We start from the raw sequence: 16,245 nt of genomic DNA, 5'->3' as shown, positions 1-16,245 counted from the left end.
TTCTTATGTGTTTCAATCTCGCGTTTTCAGAGATGAAGAGGGGCAGTGTGTGAGTTCTGAAGATGTATGAGTCACTAGTTAAAATTCAATCCTGCTCAACAAATACCTATTGTAATATGCAAGCCACAGTGCTCAGCGCTCCCCGCACCATAGATCTTGACTCCGTGGAAGGAGGTGCTTTTATGGGACATAACTCAGGACCATGCTCTAACAAGGCAGCAGAGGAGTAAGAGAGAGGGGACAGTCTGTGCAGACATCTTGGGAAGTCCCCACCTCGCTCTCGGTCCTCTGACTCTGCCCACCTCCTTCCTTTGGTCCCCTGCTCCTAATGCCATCCTCTCGAATATCCACTCCCTCCCCGCCCCAGCCCTCACCTTGGAGCCTCCCATGAGGGGCCTCGCTTGCTCTTGATTTTGTGACCGTGATCGTCTCTGCCCCGTGTACACATTTTATTTCCCAGGTGAGACTGCTCAGGTACTTTTCTGTCTTCTCCGTGCATCCTCTGAAAGCACTGGGCACAGCACCCGACACAGTAGGTGTTCAGTAAATGTCTATGAACTGAATGAATGGCTGAATGTGAGTCTAGAGGCAAAATTCTTTTTCAAACATGGTGAGGGGTGCAGGCATCAAGAAAGAGGCATGAAGATGAAGACAGGCACTTGTGTCCAGAGGATCCCTCTGTGGTCAGTTGTGTGCGTTTTCCTTTCAGCTGGAGAATGGGGGCGACATGGACCAACTGAAGGATCTTAACACCCAGGCTGTGAGATTTGGGCTGCTTTTTAACCAGGTACTGAGAACTGCACCCAAACAAGGGGAAGAATTGTCCCTCTTGTGCTTAGTTAAGAACCTTTGGAGGGCAGCCACGATCACTTCTGGCTCCTGGTAGGAAGGTCAGGGGACCAAAAGAGAGAATCATAGGTGTCTCTCCTGCATAGTCATCAGCTCCCAGGAAATAAAATTCACAAGGCAGGGGCCTGGGACAGGCCATTTAATAATTACCCCACTAAGGGGCCCAGCGATCCTGGTGATACTGGGATGGAGGAGTTGCCCTGGGATGTAGGACTTCAATTCTAAAACCAGGAAAGGCCAAGGCATACTGGGAAAGGTTGGTCATCCTATTTCCCACAAACACCAACAGTTGCAAACTGGCTCAACAAGAGACTCCACGCCAAGTCCATGTTTAAGCTTATAGGGGTGAACTCAGTCTAGGCAGCTATTTTGATAGATCTCAGAATAAAACTGCAGTGGGTCCAGGAGCTTGATTGCAAGGCATCTTGGCACTTAGTGACCAGGGGAGCATTGGGGTTGGTAGCTGTGCTCCGTGCTGGGTTTCCTGTGATGGAAACAATTCTCCAGGAAATCACTGATCTCCTTTGATTATTTCAAGACACCCCCGCAGTGATCTCAAAAGAATTCATGTTTCAAGAACTAAAAGGTGCTGAATGTATCATTAGAGAGTCCCCCTCTGAGTCATCCCTGGAGAGGCTGGCTCAGCCTTTTGGTTGCAGAGATGTCGTGCCTAAGTGGGCAGATGGAGATCACAGAGCCAGGACTTCCCGCAAGTGCTATGAGTGGCTCTTGGGTCCATCAAATTGAAACAACATGCTTTTTTCAAAGGTCTATAGACCACATCTAAGAACATACCTAACCTATTCTTTACTTCACTGAGGAACATGAAGAGTAAATTATATTGTCACCGTTCAGTAGCTACTACTAAGGCTACTACTAACTTCTACTAACTGTACCAACTGTTTGTAGTGCGACCAAGGAGAGGAGCGTCTAAACCCTCCAGAAACACTGATTACCTGATCTGAAACCTTTTTTGCCAAGCAGGATTGCAGCCAGGGGACTGTGAATGTTGGGGTGAGGCATGGCTTTGGGGGTACACTGTAACTTTTGCAAACTTGTTGGGTTCCCAGGGACCTGAGAAGGGAGATATAGGGAAAAATATGGGGAAAAACATAAAAATAGAAGAAATTTTAAGTTGGAGCTGTGTGCAGCCTAAATATCTTCTTCCTTTTTGCTTTGTAATTTTTTTCTGTAGTATTGTGAGAACTGAAATTTTTTTTTATTATACTTTAAGTTCTATGGTACATGTGCACAACGTGCAGGTTTGTTACATATGTATACTTGTGCCATGTTGGTGTGCTGCACCCATCAACTTGTCAGCACCCATCAATTCGTCATTTACATCAGGTATAACTCCCAATGCCATCTCTCCCCACTCCCCTCTCCCCATAATAGGCCCCGGTCTGTGATATTCCCCTTCCCGAGTCCAAGTGATCTCATTGGAGACCTGAAATATTTTTAAGGAATAAGATGAATCAGTCAAAGCTGACCTTCAAGGGCCACTGATGGCTCTTCCTTTAACAATAGTTCTAGAGGTAGTCTCCAGGGTTCACTGGGCAGTGGTATCTTCTTGCATGATTGTTAAAAGTATATTTCATTCAAAATAATATAAGTTACACTTAAAAGCATTAATATGTAGTATAGAATTTTTTTAAACTCAGGTTGAAATTGCCATCCAATTTGGAGTGAATTTATTCCAAATTGTTAGTAGTAATTACTACTACCAAGGATTTCAGTTTTGCTTTCTCCATGTTTCCTAGGTTAAAATTGCCGTTGTATTTTCACTTTCAAATCAGTTGCTGAATGACTGATGTTTGTTGTTGTCGCTATACTTTGTTTTACCACGTCCTCTTGACTTTTTTTTTTTTTTTTTTTTGAGACAGAGTCTTACTCTGTCGCCCAGGCTGGAATGCAGTGACACAATCTCTGCTCCCTGTAACCTCTGCCTCCCCTATTCAAGCAATTCTCTTGCCTCAGCCTCCTGAGTAGCTGGGACTACAGGCACGCACCACCACACCTGGCTAATTTTTTTTTTTTTTTTTTTTTTGGTATTTTTGGTAGAGATGGGGTTTTGCCACATTGGCCAGGTTGGTCTTGAACTCCTGACCTCAGATGATCTGCCTGTCTCAGCCTCCCAAAGTGCTGGGATTACAGGTGTGCACCACTGCACCTGGCTGACTTTGAACACTAAATATTTTCCCCCCTTCACTTTGTTGTTTCTCTTTCTCAATTTAGGAGAATACAACTTATTCGAAAATGATTGCTGTATATGGATTCTTCTTTAAGATAACGGGACTCAAACATGATACTACTTCTTATAGTTTTTACATGCAGGTAAGGATAGAGTACACGAAAGTTATGTCTCTGAAAGTCTTTTAGAGTTAGAGTCAATCCATGTTGAATTAATAATAATTGATTCATCATTAATTACTAATTGACATGAAATGTATTGTAAGTGCTAACCATGCTCGTATATGTGATGTCATTTGATTTTTACAACCACCTTGGGAAGTAGGTATTGGTAGCCCATTTAGCAGATGAGGATCTGAAAACTGAGCGTCTTTGTGTTTATATGGCCTCTACTGGTAAAGCCAGGATTAGATTCTAGTCTTCTGTCTCCACATGTGGGGTTCACTTCATCTTCAATTTATACAAACAATTCAGTTATTCTCCCATGAAGATAACCGGTAACGTCCCCAACTGGGAGAGGGGGTAATTTTGTTTAGCTGCAAAGTGGGCTATGGGCAGGACCCCAGAAAGGTACTTGACTTCCCCGTAGTGCTCCTGCTGGACTTTAGGAGAGGCAGGAGAATGTCATGTTTAGGAATGGAGAGTCCGCAGGCAAACAGCCTGTGAGCTATAGGACCTGGGCAAGTGCCAGGAACTCTCCTCTGTGCAGTTTCCTTACCTTTAAGACACAGAAGGTAACAGGACATACCTCACCAGATTGTTGTGAGTTTAAATGTGTTAATCTGTGCAGGGTGGCTTGGAGCAAGCTTGACACACAAAGCACCATGTGCGTTAGGGAAGATGAGGAAGATGATGTTGATGATGACAACGACAACTATGGTGAAAGATCTCTGTGTTCCACTTAAGATTTGCTTACAAGTCTCTCTTCTCTAAACTGCAAGCTTTTGAGAGTCCATACTTTATTAATCTTTTTATTACTACTGCCAATCACAGTACCGAGAACATAGAGGAGTTTTATTTTTTTATTTTTCTTTATTTTTTGAGATGGAGTCTTGCTCTGTCACCCAGGCTGGAGTGCAGTGGCGCAATCTCGGCTCACTGCAACCTCCATATAAAGGGGCTTTAAATGGCTGGCTGAATGAATGAATGGATAAATGAGTGAACTAATGCATGAATGAAGAAACCAGAGTTTTAGTCTCAGCTTTGCCAGTACCTCATATGTGCCCTGGAGCAAGTAATTTCTCTTTCTTGGGACTCAGCTCTTGGTGTCCTCAGTGGTCTCCACTGACTCAGGCATCTCCCTACACAATGAATTCTTCTGGGTGGAAGAGACGAATTACGTGACAACAATAGTCCAAATGCCCTTATTGAGTACTACATTGGTTTTTTAATTCTGGCAAAGCCATCATAAAGCTTGACTTATGGTGTTTTTCTAGATTGGCCAAAGCCCAGGCCATCAGCCACTGGTTTATGTACGGTGGGGGCTCAAATCACAACCTACTCAGCAGCAGCAACTTTTAGGAGACGGTGCCAATTGGGAAAAGCCCGCTTGCTGCCTGCACACATTATATACCAGGGTCTATGTGCCAGGCGCCGGCTTTCGCTAACTCTAGGCCACCCCGATTGCAGTTCCACCTGAGGTGGGTCACTCTCTTTGCAGAGAATAAAGCACACAGACCTGGAATCCCCCTTCGTGGTCTACGAGCACAAGCCCGTCAGCCTGCGAGCGGCACGCATGGTGAAGTATGAGATCAGAGCCCAGGCCCTGGTTGACAGCAAGTGGCAGGAGTTCAGGACAAACCAGATCATGCAGAAGTTTGGGTTGACCAAGCCATCCTGCAAAAGCCATGCAAGTGTTCATGTTGTCTTTTTCTTTTATTTCCTTTTTGCTGTTTCTCTCCCCCATCCTTTTGGGGATCACTGGCTTCTAATCTCCAGTGCTCTACACTGAAGATCCCTGGAAAATCTGGCTCAGTTTCTTAAGGATTATCACAGCCTCAAATAATGCTAAAGAGAAATCTCTTCTAGAATGAAAAATCATGGATATGAATAACTATAACCCAAATCAGACTGCCTGATTTGGGTCACACTAGATCTATTTTATAAGCATCAAAGGGTATTTTTTTTTTTTAGGTGAGCAGGCTCTGTGGAGCGTATTTGCCATCACTACCTCCACTGATGCCTGTGAGTGACACATTAATTTCCCTGAAATCCACAGCCCAGACTCACCTGCCTCACTCTGGCCCACTGGGGAAGGACGGGGCCCATCTACCTCAGTAGGTGGTTGCCAGCATCTAGGCAGATCCACTGCCTGGCCTGGCTTCTGACCAGAATAAGACTTTGCCACAAGCCAGTGAGTAATTCCCAGTCCTGACTGCATGTCAGAATCACCTGGGGGCTTTATAACTACCAAGGCCAGAGCCCCACCCAGATCACCAGACTAGATAGATACTCCATGGGTCAGGCCTGAGTATCAGTATTTTTAAAAGCTTCCAGGTTATTTTCTATGATGTTAGAAATCACAGTAGCAATTTCCTTTGTGGGGGCAAGGGAGAGGGGCTGGGAAATTGACTGACAGAGAACATGAAGGAGATTTCTGTGGGGCTGGAAATATTTGTCTTTGTTTTTTTTTTTTTTTGAGATGGAGTCTCACTCTGTCACCCAGGCTGGAGTACAGTGGCACGATCTCAGCTCACTGCAAGCTCCGCCTCCTAGGTTCACACCATTCTCCTGCCTCAGCCTCCCGATTAGCTGGGATTACAGGCGCCCGCCACCACGCCTGGCTAAGTTTTTATATTTTTTAGTAGAAACGGGGTTTCACCGTGTTAGCCAGGATGATCTCGATCTCCTGACCTCGTGATCCGCCCGCCTCGGCCTCCCAAAGTACTGGGATGAAATATTTGTCTTGATCAGGGTGATGGTTACACAGGAGTGTTTACTTTGTGAGAATCCATCAAGCTGTCCTCTTCAGATTTGTGCACGTTATTGTATTTAAGTTATTCCTAATTTATTGGCAGTTTATTTCCAATACCCTCTGCAAGTTATTCTGATGTGCATTTTCTACAACTGTTAGGCCTTCCTCTTTCCCTTTCTGGGGGGCCATTGTGTTTATCCTAAAAGTCACATTCGCTTGGTTTTGTTTCATGTTTTAGATCTTGAAAATCCAAACTGTGGGCATCCCAATCTATGTAAGTTTTGCATTCATCTTCCCACCATCCTGACAGTTTCCAGAAGAATCTATGGGATTTTTCCCCCACTGGTCTGCATAAAAGAAAATAAAATGACATAAAAGGGAGCACTCAAGCATTCCGTTGCCTTTCCTAGTTGGTGATGGTCTCATTCGAACTTTTGTCCACATTTGTATCATTTGAGGGTGGAACGTGCCAGACCCAAGAGTGCATTTTCCAGCCCTGCCCCCACGGCACCCTGAGTCCAGCCCTAACTTTCGCCCCTCTCCCAGCACCATGGAAGCACCAGCGGCGGCAACGGACTGCAGCCAGGAGCATGGAGGACTTCCCTTAGATGCAGCTCTGTCTGCTACACAGAACAACTTGCCTGCCAATTGTCCCTGGCTGTTTGGGCTCAGACAGAACAAGAGGTAGGAGGGGACGGAAGTGACTCTTAAGTACAGAGTGACTTATTTATTATCCCACCTTTTAAACTGAAGCTCTGCAGTTCGGAAGGAGGGAAGTAGAGAACCTTCCTTCCCACTTTATTTATTTTCTATTGCAGTGTCACAAAGGACCACAAATTTAGTGACTTAAAACAACACATCGATTACTTCACAGTTTTCATGGTTGAGGAATTCAGGTGTAGCTTCACTGGGTCCTATACTCAGAGCTTCATAAGACTATGGTTTAGTGGCAGGCAGGCCGTCTTCTCATCTGAAGAGATGGCCAGGGGAATTCACGTCCAAGCGCGTTCAGGTTGTTCGCAGATTCATTTTCTTGCAGCTGTATGACCAAGGGCCCCGGCTGCTACCAGGGTAGAGAGAAGGCTGCGCAGGCCTTAGTGGCCCCCTGCAGTTCCCTGCCATGTGACTCTCTACAGACATTTCAAATCATGGCTATTTGCTTCTTCAAGGCCAGCAGAAGAATCTCTCACTCTAGTCTGCTAAGACAGCATCTTACATAACGTAAGGTAATCATAGGAGTGACAGCCCCTCCCCTCTGCCCTATTCTCTGGACTAGAAGTAAGTCACATGTTCCACCCACACCCAAAGGGAGAGAATTATACAAGGGGTCACCTGAGGGTGTGTCCACCACACTGTATTACCCATTGTCTTTGGAAAAGTGATGGAGAGTCGATGACGCTATGCAGACAATTAGGTGGATAAGTTTAGTCTAATAATCACCTTAGAGTCAGACACAGCTGGGGGAGCCTCCTTCCCAGCAGAGAAACCAGTGCAGTGTGACCTGGCAGGGAGGCGCAAAGGAACTGGGCGCTGGGAGCCTGTTGGCAGGTTCTCCCCGCCCTTCCCCAAGCCCTGTTTCCCAGGCTGCCTCACCAGCTTGCTTCTGGCCTGGTTCAGTCAACGGGAGGTGGGGATGGGAGCTTGGAAGACAGAGAACAGGAGAGGCCTGGGTAGTTTGTACCCTCTGGGCTCAGAGGACGTTTTCCAGCAGTAACTGTGTCTCCTTCCTCCGCTGCCCAGCTCGTGCCCCAGCTCATGCCTGCAGCCTCCTGCCAGGGTTTCAGTACCCATCAAAGGTCCCTGCTTCTGGTTCTGATAACACCTCACCCCTGTGTCCCTCCAGACTTTGGGGCAGTGGGGACTTCCTTCACTGCAGTCCCTGGGTCGCCTCATTCCCTGTTTAGCTTCTTGAGTTTTACTTCATCTGGGAACCAGTTCTCTGTATTATATTGATTCTGTTTGAAACCCCTAGAGTAGTGTATGTTTCCAGGTTAGTCCCTAATGTAAAGGGTTTTGGTGAGTTGGCAGATGTGGTTCAGTGGGGTGGATGATTGGATAACATGGCCTCAGTGATTCTTCCCGTCCCTGCAGGGCGGGGCCTAGGATGAGGCAAGTGAGGCACTTGCTTGGGCATATAACCCAAGGGGGCACCGAAATACTCAGTAATATAGATAAATAGTATTTTAATTCAATGTTTTAAAAGACCAAAATCAACACACACAAATCTATGACAGAACTTGGTGAAATGTCATAAGGTGAACACACCCATATAACCAGCACCCCAGACACCCCCAGTGGACCCCCAAGGTGAATACAACACCGACTTCCATCTCCGTGAATTAGTTTGGCTCTTTAGTTTGAATATCTTACAAACAATCTGACAGTGCACACTCTTTCATGCCTGCATGCTTTTGTTCAGCATCGCATTTAAGAGATTCATCCAGGTTTTCACCAGGAGCTGTAGTTTATTTTCAAATAACATGATAGTTTCACTTTTTTACTTGTTAAAAACTAAATGTTACTTCAATAAAATAATACATGTCACAGAAAAGTGAGAAAATACAAAGAAGAAAATCAAACGGCCTGGGACTGCCGTCACTGAGATGTTTGGTAGGCGACCTTCCAGGAGGAATTTTAGGTGCATTTACAGTTTTCTTTCCATTGAAAATGGGATTTGCAGTTCAGAGCCTCATTTTTCTCTTGAGAGAGCTAAACAGGATGGCAGGGTGTAGTGGCTCATGCTTGTAATCTCAACACTTTGGGATGCTGAGGTGGGTGGATCCCTTGAGCCCAGGAGTTCAAGACCAGCTTGGGCAACATGGTGAAACCCCATCTCTACAAATATAAAACTTAGCCAGGCATGGTGGTGCGCAGCTGTAATCCCAGCTACTTGGGAGGCTGAGGTGGAAGGATCATTCGAGCCCAGGCAGTTGAGGCTGCAGTGAGCTGTGGTTGTGCCGCTGCACTCCAGCCTGGGCAACAGAGCAAAACCCTGTCTCAATTAAAAAAAAAAAAGCAAAAAAAAAAAAAAAAAAAAAAAGCGGGGAAGGCGAGGGAGGTTAAACAAGATAACAGGGTGATTTGTTTAATAGGGAGCACAATGTTTGCGGAGAAAGGAGATGGTGTTTTTGTTTCACCTTCAAATTGTGGGGCATCAGAAAAGTCACTTGTCACTTATCTTCCATGACTGTCACTTTCTTATCTGTAAAAGAGACATAAGCTGTCCCCTCTGCCTCCTTCTCAGCGCTGTGAGCCCCGCAGGCAGCACTGTATGTGAGGCCCCTTTATGGACCAGCCCCTGTGCAGATGCCTGGGGGCTTGGTGTTACTGGATCAAGCAAAAATGCAACCTTGTGGCATTTTACCACAGTTCTGTAGGATAACAGGGATGACGAGAACTGAAAACACTGACAAGCAAATCTGCAGATGTCTAAGAGAGGAGAGGTTGTTTGGAAGCGTCTCTGAAACATGAGTGATTGCCCAGTCTCTAGGGGAAACAACTGTTAGGTATTTGAAATATGTAAACTCATTCGCCAGGAGTTTGCAAGAGTGGGAGAAACTTGCAAAGCAGTGATGCCAAAAATGTGTCTGTAAGGTGAGCAGTAAAGCAGAGCAGGGAATGTTAGGGAGGGGCTGGGGCGGGCAGGAGAAAGGCAGCCCCAAAACCTGGGGCGGGGCTGGGGTGGCAGAAGGAAGGCAACCCCAAAAAGACAGGGAAGGACTGAAGGCTTGGGCTTCCTCCCCTTCCTCTTGACCTGGCAACAGGAAGGTACCGGAGGCAGTAGGACTTGGGGTGTCAGGGAGGGGCCCTGTGATGGCATTTCCACCTCCTAATTGTACAAGGGGGGAAATGGAGCCCCAGCAAGCTGGAGTAATGATTCTGGTGGGAAAATGCTTACTAAGCACCATCTCGCTGAATCCTCCCGACCCCATGAGGTAGGTGTATTTTCCATGTCTGATAAGAAGGAAACTGAGACCAGGCCATGGTGGCTCACACCTGTAATCCCAGTACTTTGGGAGGCTGAGGTGGGTGGATCACTTGAGGTTAGGAGTTCAAGACCAGACTGGCCAACATGGTGAAACCCTGACCGTACTAAAAATACAAAAATTAGCTGACTGTGGTGATGTGTGCCTGTGATCCTGGCTACTTGGGAGGCTGAGGTGGGAGGATCGCTTGAACCAGGAAGTTGGAGGTTGCAATGACCCAAGGTTGTGCCACTGCACTCCAGTCTGGGCCCAGATAAAGTAAAGTAAATTTATTCATCCAAGGCTCCTCAGTGTGTCAGAGCTGGGAGTCCAGCTCAGGCCTGGCCATAGGCCTGTCTGTTTCTAGTTCCCCTGATGGCCCACTGAGAAGAGTGAAAATGTTTTAGGGTGTTTAATTCAAATGTTTCTTGAATATCTATCTGTTCAAAAGCAATGTGCATGGAGCATCTGCTGCACGCCAGGCCGCGATGTGCAGGGTGTGCCCCATATGATATCTCATTTGATTATGATGGGGCCTTGAGCAGGGGCGAGGGTGGGAGAGTGGCACATACCTAGGCCTGGAAGGATGGGGGGGGGGGAGGTGGGGGTGTCCTTGCAGGTGGGGATGGAGGGAAACAGTACACAGATGGTGTTCCAGCCCCATGGCTCTAGGACTGAATATGCATGTGAATTACCTGGGACCTTGTGCACGTGCAGATCCTGGGCCCCAGCTGAGAGAGGCTGATTTTGAAGTCTGAGAGACGCTCAGAAATCTGCACTATAACAGGCCTCCTGGGGGATGCTGATGCAGGGTGTCTGTGGATCACACCCAGAAACTGATCTGTGTGTCAATTCCACAGCAGGGTTTCTTACTGTGCTCCACACACCCAATTGTCTTCCTTACCCAGTGCCAAAACAAAATCCAAACAATAACAAAAAACCTGTGAATCGATTTCACCACACTGGCTGATTCGAAACAAAGCAAAACAAATTTCCTAGAATATGAAATAAACAGAACTTAGTAATGAGGCCCCTCCTGTGGGTGAGCCATAATTCACAGTCACAGTTCACCCCTTTCCACTAGGGGGCATGGTCCACCTCAAAAATTTTAGTGGCAAAAATTTGCAACCTAAAAACTCATTTTACAGCAAGGAGTCCCCTTGCTTTGTGGTTGAAAGTGAGTTGTACATCCTGGGAGAGGCTCTGTTTATCCAAACATCCACAGTATGTACATCATAAAATCTCTGAACTTGAGAAGTATTAGTTTTGAGACATAAATTCCTAAGATAATTTTACAAGCTTTTCTTACAAGGGAGAAATTCGTAGAGATTCAAGGGAGAATTTGAATTTTAAAGCCCAAAGTCCCAATGCCCAAAGCAGTGGCCATGAGCAGTGGTTAACGAAACATCTTATGTACCATGTCTGAAATGTCTCGTTCACCTCTCCCGATGCCTACCTTCTGGCTCACCTCCTAGCCCCTCCCCTTCAAAGGGGGAGATGGCCCTGGACTCATTTGGTGCACACACACCAAGTCTTTCGGGTTCTAGAGTACATCTGATCTGTGTTTGAGTCTCAGCCCTGCCCCTTACCAGCTGTGTGGTCTTAGGCAAGCCATCTAACCTCTCTGAGCCTCAGAGACTGATCTGAGATAGGCAATCAAACTCATGGTAAGAATTAAATAAGTTGATGTGATTTGTAAAGCACCTACCACATAATACGTGCTTTATGCAATTTATTCCTTATTGTTTCACCCTTATTGCTTGGAGTCAGGTAGTACTTGTTGAAGGCCAAAATGGTTGCTGTGCGATCTTGGGCCAGTCCCTTTTCTTTCTCTGGGCCTACTTCCCTTTATGCAAAATGAAAAGGTTGACCCGGGTGCTCTCTGCAGTCTTTTCTGGCTGCAATCAGCAGATTCTCAAATTCTGTGAATATGGAAAAACAGATGTGAGTGCTTGAGCCTGTGAACCAGAAGGAGGAGGATTTGGAGAAAGGAACTGTCCCGTGGGCTCATCAAAACGGGAATGAATTGGAAAGAGTAAGAGAGGGTTTTTTCCTTGCCCCTCTTTAGAGGGCTTTGCATCCTGGAGACTGGTGTGTCTTGTAATTCTGGGGAGGAGAGAGTTTGTTCTTGCTCTTGTAAGCCTAGGCTACTGATTGGGGTTGGCCAAGCTGTTGGGGAGACGAGTGAGCTTCCCAGGGATGACCTGGGTACCAGAAGTCCCAGGCCCTGCTTGAATATGGGGGTAGGTGTAGGATGTGGGGGATTGGGCCTCTGGGCCCTGAGGCCTTGAGAGCTGGGAAAAGAGGTTCTTGTGGAGGAGAGAGAGACAGAAGAAACCTCAGTGAGACAGACCCTGAGGGCAGCACCAGCCAACAGAACTTTCCGCAATGATGGAAATGTCCCATATCTGCTCCATCCAATGTGACATCAGATGTGTCATCCAATGTGGCATCCGACGTGGCATCCAATGTGGCATCCGATGTGGCATCTGATGTGGCAACCGACGTGGCATCTGATGTGGCATCCAATGTGGCATCCGATGTGGCATCCGATGTGGCATCCGATGTGGCATCTGATGTGGCATCCGATGTGGTATCTGATGTGGTAGCCATTAGCCATGCGTGGCCTTTGAGCACTTCAAATGTGGCTGGAGCAAACTGAGAAATTGAGTTTTCAATTTTATTTCATTTTAATTCATTTAAATTTAAATTGCCATAAGCTTAAGTAGAAGAAGCAAGGTAACAACAGCACCCAGCGTGAAACCAGAACTGGATGCTTCCTGACTTTGCAGACTCTCTAGGGTTCTGAGCCTCTCAGTCTCTTCCCAGGCCACCCACGAGTGGAGCCTCAGTGGCAGGCCATGCCCATGCCTGAGGCCCAGCCTGAGGCCACCTCAGACTTCTTTCTGGAGAAAGCCGTGCTGCGGAAAAGGAAGGTTCCCATGCTGGGGAAGTGGAGCTCAGCTCGGTATTGATATTATTCTTATCTTGCTCCTTCTACTTGCACTAACCACTTAAATTTAAGTAAATTAAAATGAAATAAAATTTAAAATTTCACTCTTAGTCACTCTAGTCATGTTTCTTTTTGTTGTTTCTTAACTCCTCCTTGCAGAGGAGTGCTAACTCACAGGCCGTGCACCCAGAGTTGGCCAAGCCACCCTTCAAGTGCTCAGTGGACTCAATGGCTGGTGGCTGCCCTGTGGGCATGGCAGATGTGGGACAAAGGGCTCCTATGGCTGCCCCTCATGACTTTGAGCTTTGTGACTTTGAATGAGTCATGTGACCTTTGCGCTTTTGTTCCTTGACTTTACTCACGCCATAGATTTACAGCGAGCTGCTGCAGGCCAGGCTTCGGGTGAGGTTGCGAAGGCGAACAAAACGCACAGTCTCTGCCATCTCGGAGCCTACAGTGTGTGGGGAAAGACAGTTATTAGTGGAATATGCACTAAAGAATGCCTGAGGGCCCTGGAGAGCACAGTTTCCAGAGAGCATAAAGCAGAGAAAGCTGACCTAGATCCTGGTGTGGGGGTCAAGGCCCAAGGAGAGCCCTCCCAGGGAAGCAGTGCTTACACGGAGAGCTGAAGTAGGAGTGGGAATTGAAACAGGTTTAGGTGAGGATGTAGAGACACGACTACTCATATGCTGCTAGTGGGAGGGTGAAATGGTGCAGTTGGTTTGGAAAACCGGTGGCTCCTCAAACAATTAACGTACAGTACCATGTGATACAGCAATTCTCACCTCTAGTTACATACTCCCGAGAAAATGAAAACATATGACCACCCAGAAATGTGAACATGAATGTTCATAGCAGGGTTATTCACAATGGGCAAAACAGTGGAAATTAGCCAGGAGAAATGGTGTGCACCTGCAAAAAGGGGGAGGTGCCTGTAGAAAGGGGGTTGGCGCGTGCCTGTAGTCCCAGCTGCTTGGGAGGCTGAGGTGGGAGGATCACTTGAGCCCAGGAAGTGGAGTCTGCAGTGACTCGTGATCACCCTACTGGACTCCAGCCTGGGTGACAGAATGAGATCGCCCTTTACAAAAAAAGAAAAAAAAGCTCTCACTTTTGTAGCAGATATACTAAAATTGGAGTGATACAGAGATTAGCATCACACCTGCACAAGGATGACATAAAAATTTGTGAAATGTACCATGTTTTTAATAAATTTTTTTAAATTAAAAAAAAGTAAAAGAAAAAGAAAAAAAGAGAAGTGGAAACAACATAAATGTCCATCAGTGGATGCGTGGATAAACAAAATGTGGTCTATCCATGCAATAGAACATTACTCAGCCCTAAAAAGGAATGTAGGACTGGCACCTACATTCCTACATGGATAAACCCTAAAAAGATCATGCTAAGTGAAAGAAGGCAGTCACAAAAAAACACGTATTATATAACTCCATTCATACGAAATGTCCAGAGAAGGAACGTCTACAGACAGAAAGTAGATTCGTGGTTGCTCAGGGCTGGAAGATAAGAGGATGGTCACTAAACGGCACAGGGTTTCCATTTCAGGTGATGAGAATGTTTTAAAATTGAACGATGGTGATGATTGGACAACTCTGTGAATATGCTGAAAACCACTAAACTGTACACTTAAGTGGACGAATTGTGTGATACATTAATTCTACCTCAATAAAACTGGGGTTTATTTGAAAAAAAAAAAAAGAGGAGGAATTAGGGGCTTGGGAGAAGATTTAAGCCCAGACAACATGTGCAAGTGAGCCTCGTGCCTTTAAAAAACACAGAAGAAGGCCCCAGTGGTCAGAACCAGCATAGCCAGCAGCAGAGGCTGGAGATGTGGGCAGCTGGGACATCCCTGGGTTTTGGTGTCTTTCTCAAGAGCACCTAGTATTCAAGAGTTTCAGGTCTGGGGCTACCCTGATGAAACCTGGGTTTTGAAAAAGTTATTCTAGATGCTGTTTGCAAGCAGAGGTGAGGGGAGCTTGGGCAAAAATGCCAGGTGTCAACACGGTGTGAGATGTGTTGTGGGTGAGCAATGACTATCTGGGCCAGTGGTGCAGGGGTAAAAGAATTTACCAAGACAGTTGTAGAGAATGAAAGGCAAATTTACTAGAGAAAGTATGAAACTATGTTGTGAGAAGGCAGTGGGCAGGCCAGCAGAGGAGGAGCTGACTGCAAGGAAACAAAGGCTGGCTGGAGATTTTATAGAATAATGCTTATGCTGTGTGCTGAAGAGGGCTTTGTGCAATACTGATAATGCGAGGTTGCAGGGAGCCAACTTGCAGGTGTCTGGTGATAAGTTGGGTGCACAAGGGGTACCTGTTCCGGGCCATGAAGAAAGGCAGATTTGCAGCTTACGGAGTTGCCCCACATCCCCTGGTGGGAGCTTTCCCCTGCTCCCACCAGCCTCACTCCTTTTCCCTAACCAGGACTCCACAAGGAGGACAGGCTAGGAGAGATGTAGAGCTCAGCCCCTGCCCCATCCCAGAGAGGGAGGGAGAATCCCTTAACTTCCCTGCATGATTCCTTAACTTGCCCTGGTCCTGAGTTACCATTGAGGGGTGTGCCTGTGGCCCGTTGGGGCAGAAAGCTCCTCTGCTATCACATATCACAAAGTGGTTGTACCAGTTTGTTTAAAGAAACACATTCCCAAAGGACACTGGCTGGTGGCAGTATAAATTGGCACTGCCTTTCTGAGGTCAGTGTGGCAGCATATTAGAAAAGAGCTTAGGATGTTAATTACTGTGGTAGATCATGATAATGATGGCCCCGGTGAATCACACCTCCCTGTGTCCACACCCCTTGGCTTTGTGGTGCCACCCATCAACAGATGGAGTCTATTTCTACGTCCTTTTGAGTCTGGGTTGGCCCTGGGGCTTGCTTTGGCCGATAGAGTGTGGCAGAAGTAACATGGTAGCATTCAGTAGTTTGGAGCTCAATGTGCCTTGCAGCTTCTGCTCTGGCCGCTTGGAGACCTGGGACCGTGTAGTGCAGGTCGCTGTTAACCTGCTGGAGGGTACGTGGCCATGTGGAGGAGAACCTCAACCCGACCACCAGCCCCAATTGCCACACATGTGAGTAAGGCCATCTGAAACCTTCCAGCCCAGTCGACCCTGCTGTGGAATGCAGCCTCATGAGTGATTCCAGAAGAAACTCTGCAAAGGATTTCTTCAGCCAACCCTCAGAATCATAAGAAGTAGTTAATTGTTGTTTTAAATCACTAAGTTTGGGGGTGCTTTATTACCCTGCAAGAGCTAACTGCAATACATACCCTTGGAATTAAGCAAATCCACTTTAGTAATTTATACTTATAAAATAAAAATCCAGAAAATAGCCCATGATTTAGGTACAGAGGCATTCCTTAT

General features: G+C 46.5%; 1 protein-coding gene and 1 pseudogene across 7 annotated transcripts in view; both read left to right on the top strand.

Annotated features, from left to right (window-relative positions):
* Window positions 1–6,334, top strand: part of BTBD16 (BTB domain containing 16) — an 81,263-nt gene extending 74,929 nt beyond the window's left edge. For 4 of the 7 annotated variants that reach the window (XM_021943787.2, XM_021943792.2, XM_021943793.2 and 1 more), the window contains 5 exons: window positions 710–787; window positions 3,085–3,183; window positions 4,700–4,888; window positions 5,173–5,223; window positions 6,192–6,334. In XM_021943787.2, the coding sequence (XP_021799479.1) occupies window positions 710–787; window positions 3,085–3,183; window positions 4,700–4,888; window positions 5,173–5,223; window positions 6,192–6,260 (486 nt within the window). In that variant the 3' untranslated portion in view covers window positions 6,261–6,334. The remainder of the gene's footprint in view (window positions 1–709; window positions 788–3,084; window positions 3,184–4,699; window positions 4,889–5,172; window positions 5,224–6,191) is intronic. The other 3 variants (XM_021943789.2, XM_021943790.2, XM_021943791.2) reach the window with 2 other exon arrangements.
* A 7,641-nt stretch (window positions 6,335–13,975) lies between these two features.
* LOC116269547 lies at window positions 13,976–14,075 on the top strand (annotated as a pseudogene).
* Window positions 14,076–16,245: the final 2,170 nt, after the last annotated feature.

The sequence above is a fragment of the Papio anubis genome, chromosome 11 (assembly GCF_008728515.1).
Source record: "Papio anubis isolate 15944 chromosome 11, Panubis1.0, whole genome shotgun sequence".
NCBI lineage: Eukaryota > Metazoa > Chordata > Mammalia > Primates > Cercopithecidae > Papio > Papio anubis.
The sequence above is the reverse complement of the archived record's forward strand: the minus strand, read 5'-3'. Positions and strand labels throughout refer to the sequence as shown.